The 8,945-nt window shown below is 33.0% G+C and overlaps 1 protein-coding gene across 1 annotated transcript; it reads left to right on the top strand.

The window, feature by feature from the left end:
* The first annotated feature begins 4,659 nt into the window (after window positions 1-4,659).
* Window positions 4,660-7,950, top strand: LOC146931522 (uncharacterized). Its single transcript, XM_085703016.1, has one exon. It carries the CDS (start codon window positions 4,953-4,955, stop codon window positions 7,455-7,457), a length of 2,505 nt encoding a protein of 834 aa, XP_085559142.1. The 5' UTR covers window positions 4,660-4,952; the 3' UTR covers window positions 7,458-7,950.
* The last annotated feature ends 995 nt before the right edge of the window (window positions 7,951-8,945 follow it).

The raw sequence follows: 8,945 nt of genomic DNA, 5'->3' as shown, positions 1-8,945 counted from the left end.
TATTCCTTTAAACTGCAGTGGAAGGAGTTTAACGGCAAAGGATGTTATTGCTTATTTACCATTTATTTAATAATTAAAAAAAACCACGGTTCTCTTTATATATATAAAAAAAAAAGCCACATTATCATAGTTTATATAAGCAATTATAAACCAGCAAAGTCATTATCCTTAAAATTAATCGTAAACAATTTGAATCATAATCACTTATAAACCAGCAAAGTCAAATATAATCCATAAAATAAATCGACTTTGATTAGTTGTAACATGAAAGAAAAAGAAAAAAAAACATATAGGTTAATTTTGAATTCTGATGCAGAGGGCTGAGAGAGGTTGAGAAAAACTAAACAATGCGGGAACAAACTATTAACGGTGAGAACCCTACTTATTAATATTTACTATAGTGCTAACAAATCTTTTTCAAAAATATTTTGAGTCCTAACCTTTTTTTAGAGGATTTAAAGTCCAATCATTAACGTTATTTTTTGCTCACGTTTGTTACTAATATTTTTTTAAAGGATTTTAAAGTCTAATCTTTAACATTATATTTTGCTCATGTTTGTTACTAATCTTTTTTTTGAAGTTTGAAAGTCCAATCTTTAACATTATTTTTTGCTCACGTTTTTACTAATCTTCTTTTTAGAGTATTTAAAGTCCAATCTTTAACATTATTATTTTTTACTCACGTTTGTTACTAATATTTTTTTTAGAGGATTCAAAGTTTAATCTTTAACATTATTATTTTTTGCTCACGTTTGTTACTAATCTTTTTTCTAGAGGATTTAAATTTCAATCTTTAATAATATTTTTTGCTCACGTTTGTTACTAATCTTTTTCTAGAGGATTTAAAGTCCAATCTTTAACATTATTTTTTACTCACGTTTGTTACTAATCTTTTTTTAGAGGTTTTAAAGTCCAATCTTTAACAATATTTTTTGCTCACGTTTGTTACTAATCTTTTTTTAGAGGATTTAAAGTCCAATCTTTAACATTCTTTTTTGCTCACGTTTGTTACTAATCTTTTTTTAGAGGATTTAAAGTCTAATCTTTACCATTATTTTTTGCTCACGTTTGTTACAATTGATCAAAGGCTAAGGAAGAGTAACTTATATTAATAAAATAATATGAAAATACTGTTTTTTGTGGAAGTAATAAAACAATATGGAAATACTGTTTTTTGTGGAAGGGATATGAAAATACTTGGCAATCTTTGTCGGTTGTATTGAGCGGATCAACACAAATGTACAACATAAAATCGGCTCATAAAAAAGTAACATGAGTTTTTGTTTTGTGCTAGTTTTTTGTGAGTTTGATATGTGGTTAACGGAGGTAAAAGAGGGTTAACGGGGACGATTAGTGACATGAATTATTAATCCACGTGTTATTTTATAATTGGCTAATAGTAAGAACAGTTTATAAGGAATTGTGTGTAAGTTTTCTTCTTAAATTAAATTTTTTATTATCTATTTGTTACATCTGTTATTTGTATTTAAAATTAAAATTAGAAATTAAGGGTATTTTTGGAAAGAAAATTTCAACCCAAAAGTGTGCTGAAAGGGGTAGTTTTCTTTATATATAGTATAGATTATGTTGATTGTTTATGTAAGATTGATTCGTACCGTATAAATTTGACTGTGGCATGTTCGCCAAAATGCGATACACGTGGTACGAAAAGTTGACATAAAACATGAGTGTTGCTCTAGTGGAACCAATAACGCAGCACATTTCCATCTTAAGGACACTAGTGTCATTTATGGATCAGCACTTGAAGCACTCTGTGCTGTCATCACCAATGTCCAATAGTAATGGCATAAATCGGGCAGTTCAAGGGCATTGGCAAGGACCATTATGACACCTTTGAATATTAGAGAAATAATTTGTTCTTCTTTATTCAATAATAATAAAATAAAATAATTGCTCTTCTATGTTTTTGACACATTTGGTAAAAAAAAGTCACTGACACATATTAAAACAGTTATACTTATAATTAAGTGAATGTTCTTCACTGCTAAAAACATGTTTTTAGTGACGGAAGGATTCTGTCGCAAGCAAAATTCTGTTGCTAACGTTTTTACGACAGATTTTATGACGACTCGTAAATTCCTAATAAAAATGGGTCTCGCAAATAATTAACAAGATTTGTTTTTCGTCACAAATGAAGACGGTATGCAATCCGTTGCAACGGAATTAAATTCGTCACTAAGTATTGACAAAAAAAAACTAGACTTAAACCACAAATTTCGTCCCTTAATCGGTGACGAAAGTATCAAATCCGTCACAAATTTCTGATGGACCGTATTTGTCGCTAATTTGCAGGAAATTTTCCTTACGATGCATTTGATTATGTCACTAATATCAACTAGTTTTTTGTTTGTTGCTAAATTTAGGTGTAGGAAATTTCCCAATTCATTCTTTCTCAAAATACATCTGCAATATTATACAAGAGGAATCATCCTTATCAAAAAAACATTTTAGAAAGAAAAAAAAAACATAAAAATCACACTAATTTTTATTGCAAAAACATCTAGTAAAAAAACATGTTTTTATTGCATCCATAAGGATCACACTAATTTTGCACAAAAATACATCGAAATTATAACTAATATAGTGTTTTTTTTTTTTTAAGGAAGATAACTAATATAGTGTTAGTAGTATTGTACTTGAAACTAATATAGTATTGGCATCTTTTTTATTAAAAAAAAAAATATCAAGTAGGTGGACACGGAGGCAGATCCTAACATGAAGCATGAGGCGGATTAATTTGATCGTGGAGTTAGATGTGAATGACTTTGTAAAAAAGACTACGTAAATCGCTCGAAGTGAACATGAATCCTCACGTGACTGCTCTCGGAGGACACGTGACTCATTATGTGATGCACGAATCAACTCCTCACGAGTCTTCAATTTCTCCTTGAGTGCCATGTTTTCAGCTGACGTTTTAGAAATTACAGCCCTCGTATGCTCATATTCAAAGGGTGAGATGTTGTCCAATGATGTGAATGAAGAATGCTTGTATTTTCCTACCCCGAACCCAAAACATATAACCGTCAAATGATATGGTAGTAACTAACAATCATGCATAGTCATTAACGGTTACAAGTGTATGTTGTGAGTTAACATAAATAGGAAAGAGAGTGGAAAACTGGGAAGCTAACAACCTAACATACACTCATAATTGTCGATGACTCCACATAATTGTTAGGCTGTTACCGAAACCAAAATCGGTAGATATCAACATTGTCAAAAATTTGAATCATATCCCTTGGGGATGTTAATGTACTCCATCTTGAAAGCAAGATTAAAACTTTATTAGAATATTTAAACTTGAGTAAAGGAAATCTAAATATTTCTTGTTCCCATAACATAACTCAATTTTCATGGACACTACTATTTTTAAGTTGCTGGCACAAGCTGTGCACACCAACCTCAGGTTACAATAATACATCATTCATTTGTATCAAGCAAATCCAAGTTTACATCAAATCACACCCCTGGATACTGCTCAATAGTCAATACAACTGCCACAACAAATATCAGATTCACCTAACTGATACGGTGACATTTACCATGGGAAAGGTTAATCCTTTCCCCCCATGGAAAATGTGATGTTTTACCTCCAAATAGAGGTCAAACTGGTTGCAAGAGTTTTTTTTTTGTTTCTTGGTTCATACAAACAAAATTGAATGAAATATTAAATTGAACTTTGATATTACACCTCCCATGTAAAAAAAAACATTACTATCTACACCACTAAAACAATGCAATGCATAGCAATAACTGAAATAATATTTTTGTTTTTTGAAAAAACTGAAATAATAATTACATTGTTTGAAACAATATTAACATTGTTTCTTACCACCAAAAAGAAACAATATTAACAAGATTTTTTTTTTATTATCTCAAAAAAAAGATTTTTTTTTTATAGAATAACAAGACTTTTTTTTGAGAAAAGAATAACAAGACTTTTTGTATTTAAATTAAAACACAATCCGTATATATCTTACTTTTAGATCACTAATACATTTGCAAAGAAAAAGACAGTATAATTTTTTTCCGAAAGGAATTATGTTAATATCTTTACTCGTGTACTTTCATGTTTGTAAGTAAATAATTATTTTCCACTAAAAATAAACTGAATAATTTTTTTATATTATGGAGAGTATGTATTCTTAACCATGGAGATTTATACACCATCAAAAAAATAAAAAATAAACGATGGAGATTTATTACATAATTATATTTTGTATTTAAATTATTTTATATTTTTTATATTATAAAGGGTAAAAAAGAATTTTAGATAAAGTAATAAGGGTAAAAATGGAAGAAAAAATGATAAGCTATAAACTATAGGCACAAATGATATTTAAAATAGCGTATGAAAAATAAGCTAAAAGCTCATAAAATAAGCTATAAGCTCGTGATGAAATGACGTTTATCAAACAGAGTTTTTTTAGTCATACGAGTTTGTAAGTTATTCGCTATAATGAACTTATTTTCAGGTTCTCATAAACCCATAAACACAAGGCCCATTCAATATAAAGAAATCAGCCCAAACAAATAAACAATATTCTATTTGCGTGTGGGGTCTGCATTTTTGTGATTTTGCAAAAACAAAAAGTTTTCAAAGGGTAGCAAGTAATACATCTTAACAAGTTTTATTAAAAAGACATAAAATGACAGATAATTCGAGCTAGTAAATCCAAAAATTTCACTTCAAATTCTTCTCACAACCAAACATATCTAAAACATAAAAGATCCTTCTCCCCACACTCCACTCTCCGCCAATAGCTTTGTCCCCGCCGCCGCGCCGATCACCGGCGTGTTGAAAATTGAATACTTATCACCGCCATCTCTTCATCATCCCCAATGTCTCAGTGATGCAAAAAAAAAAAAAATCAATGAAATGAATCATTATTAGTATTATTTCTGAAAACTTCGATCTTTTTTTGTCGACAATGCTACGAATGAAGTTGTTTTCCGACAACCTTACCTCAATCCCCCCGAAGAATCTTCGCCCCTTTTTGTCACAACTCTTCTTCACTACACAACAACACTTTCCCGAGAAAATTCCTTCAACCCCAAATTTTCCCGAGAAAATTATCATTTCACCCGAATCTCAATCATCCGAGGAAAAAAATAAATTTTTGGTAACCCTTTTAAGCCATAAGTCCAACCCTAAATCAGCTCTCAAATTCTTCCACCAAGTTGAGAGAAAACGAGGCTTCGTTAAAACCGTTGATTTTATCTCTTTATTGATTCACATTCTCTCTTCAAACGCAAAAACATGCGGTTCTCTTCAGTATTTGCTTAACAATTATGTTTTTGGTGATGCTACTCCTTCTGCAAAAGTGTTTGTGGAATGCTTGTTGGAGTGTTCAGGAAGGTATGGTTTTGAATCCGATTCACGGATTTTTAATTATTTGTTGAAGAGTTTTGTTAGAGTTAATAAGATTAAAGATGCTGTTGAGTGTTTTGGAACTATGTTGGAGCATGATTTGGTTCCTTGGGTTCCGATTATGAACAATCTTTTGACTGCAATGGTTAGGAGGAATATGATTCGTGATGCACGTCAACTGTATGATGAAATGGTTGAGAGAGGGATTTATGGTGATTGTTATACTTTGCATGTGGTTATGCGCGCGTGTATGAAAGAAGGGAAATTTGAGGAGGTTGAGAAGTTTTTTAAGGAGGCTAAGGGGAGAGGTTTGGAGGTTGACGCGGCTGCCTATAGCATTTTGGTTCAGGCGGTTTGTCGTAGGTTGGACTTGAATTTGGCATGTGAGTTGTTGAAGGAGATGAGGAATTTTGGGTGGGTGCCATCAAAGGGTACATATACTGCTGTTATTGTTGCTTGTGTGAAGCAGGGAAATTTTGTGGAGGCGTTGAGGCTTAAGGATGAGATGGTGAGCGTTGGTTTACCTATGAATGTAATTGTTACGAGAAGCTTGATGAAAGGGTATTGTGTGCTAGGAGATGTGAATCTTGCGTTGCAGTTGTTTGATGAGGTTGTTGAGGGTGGTGTTGTTCCCGATGTGGTTATGTTCTCGGTTTTGATCGATGGGTGCTCTAAGATTGGGGATATGGAGAAGGCGTATGAACTTTATACACGAATGAAACTCATGGGCATCCAGCCCAATGTCTTCATTGTAAATTCTCTGTTGGAAGGATTCCACGAACAAAATTTGCTAGAAAATGCGTATGGATTGTTTGATGAGGCAGTTGAACATGGTATCACCAATGTCGTTACGTATAACATTCTTTTGAAGTGGCTCGGTGAACTGGGAAAGATTAATGAGGCATGTAATTTATTGGACAAGATGGTGAGTAAGGGTATTACACCTTCGCTAGTTTCTTACAACAACTTAATACTTGGTCACTGCAAAAAAGGTTGCATGGATAAAGCCTATAATATGTTGAAGAGTATTCTTGAAAGGGGTTTGAAACCAAATGCTGTTACATACACTCTTTTAATAGATGGGTTTTTCAAAAAGGGAGATTCAGAGAGAGCCTTTGTTGTGTTTGAGAAAATGATGGCTGCGAATATTGCTCCTACCGACCACACATTTAACAGTGTCATAAATGGCTTGGGTAAAACTGGCCGGGTGTCTGAGACACAGGACAAGTTGAACAATTTTATCAAGCAGGGTTTTGTATCCACTTCCATTACTTATAATAGCATCATAGATGGATTTTTCAAGGAAGGTGCAGTGGATTCTGCACTTCTTGCCTACCGGGAGATGTGCGAAAGTGGAATTTCTCCTGATGTGATCACCTACACCAGTTTGATTGATGGACTTTGCAAATCTAATAAGATTGGTCTTGCTTTAGAAATGCACAGTGATATGAAGTACAAGGGTATGATATTGGATGTCATTGCGTATAGTGCTCTCATTGACGGTTTCTGCAAAATGCAAGACATGGAAAGTGCAAGCAAATTCTTCACTGAACTTTTGGACGTTGGTTTGACTCCAAACACAGTTGTTTATAACAGCATGATTAGTGGCTTCATACATTTGAATAATATGGAAGCCGCACTTAACTTGCACCAGGAAATGATGAAGAATAAGGTTCCATGTGATTTGCAGGTGTATACCTCATTGATTGGCGGGCTTCTGAAAGAGGGCAAATTGAATTTAGCTTTAGATCTTTACTCGGAGATGCTTTCCAAGGATATTGTTCCTGACATCGTCATGTATACAGTTCTGATAAACGGACTCTGTAACCATGGACAACTAGAAAATGCAAGCAAGATTCTAAAGGAAATGGATGGGAATAATATGACTCCTTCGGTTCTTGTTTATAACATTTTAATTGCTGGAAACTTTAGGGAGGGTAATCTGCAAGAGGCTTTTAGATTGCATGATGAGATGCTTGATAAAGGTCTTGTGCCTGATGATACTACGTATAATATTCTTGTAAATGGAAAGCTCAAGGTATCACATACTCTTGGTGTATCTTAATTCGAAAGGATTATATTGCAAATGAGTCTTGTTGTTAGTTATTGAATGGGCTGAAATTGGCCCCATCTTCCATTGTTTACTATGTAGCACTGACACTTTAGATTGAAGATGTTGCCAGTGTTCGACATGTGCCAGTGTCTGACACCGACACATATGGTTATATTTTTTTTTAATTATTACCAGTGTCGATGTGTCAGCGTTGTTAGCGTGTCCGGTGTCATTGTCAGTTCTTCATAGATTGTTTATCTTTCGGAGCAAGAAATGTGGACCAAAACTCCGTTCACGGCGTCTTCCATAGATATTGTTGTTCGTTCATTTTATTTATGGGTATCTTTTAGTGTAATCATAGGAAAAGTGAAATTTATCAGTTAGATTCTTTCTTATTTATCAGTTAGATTCTTTCTTTGCCAAGAGCATAATAATGCATGAGCCACTAATTGGGCAGAGAATCAAGCTTTTTGGTAACAAAGTTTCAAATTACTGCTGTGTGGCACGGATTGTGACTATTATCAATGGGAAGACACACGCAATTCAGGTGTGATCTTAACAATCCTCTAGTTTTCTTTTATATATGGATTGCTTTTTTATGTTTAGTTTGTTTGAGATAGAAAAGTTTCTGATATTGGACAAGGATGGGCTACTGAATATTAATCACATGGGCTACTGATTCGAGACTTATTTTAGTTTAGAATGGGATACTGTGTTTATGGTGTATAATATTAGATCAATTCAGTTTTAACATCTAATTATATGTTTAATTTAGGCCCTTGAAGTTAGATCTCTCAGTGAAATCTATGATTTTTTATAGAGTGGGGGTGACGGTAGTGAATTTTAAGCAAACAATTCCCATATCCATTGTTACTTGAATGGAGTTAGTAGCTTAGCATTGATCATTCTGTATATACCCTCTGGTCTTGATTATTAACACAAGTAACTAACCTTGCACTTATTCAAGAATTTCAGTTAAGTATAATTATAATTAATATTTTGATCTCGTAAAAAAAGTGAATTCTCGAAAATATCATTGATGATGTTGTGTATTGCTGAAGGGTATTGGAAACTAAAATTTTAAGTAAACGGAGGATATTATGAAAATATTAGCATTAGTATTGTGAAGTAATTTAAAAGTTGTTTATATTATGGACAAAAGTGTTTTTGTCTTTCTTTCTACTTAATGTAAAAAGGAAGGAGTACATCCAAGCTCCTATAAATAACCTATTAAGATTGCTGGTTGAGCCAATATTATGAGGATTGGCAAAGCATTGAAGAGGTGTATGCAAGAGCTTTGTGAAGATCAAATGAACGGCAATTCTAACACAAGGTTGGTAAGGGAAGATCACGAATTCCATAACATGGAAAGCAAATATTAGGAAGTATTGCCTGAAGTTGCAATCGTTTTAAACTCTAAAGCAAAACTCAGTTTACCCTCTGTTAAAACTTGCAATCGTTTTGTACTGATTCCAAATCAAATTTTTTCCAAGAGTGTGC

Source organism: Medicago sativa, chromosome 4 (genome assembly GCF_051527215.1).
Source record: "Medicago sativa cultivar Bolivia chromosome 4, Bolivia_mono, whole genome shotgun sequence".
Lineage (NCBI taxonomy): Eukaryota > Viridiplantae > Streptophyta > Magnoliopsida > Fabales > Fabaceae > Medicago > Medicago sativa.
The sequence above is the reverse complement of the archived record's forward strand: the minus strand, read 5'-3'. Positions and strand labels throughout refer to the sequence as shown.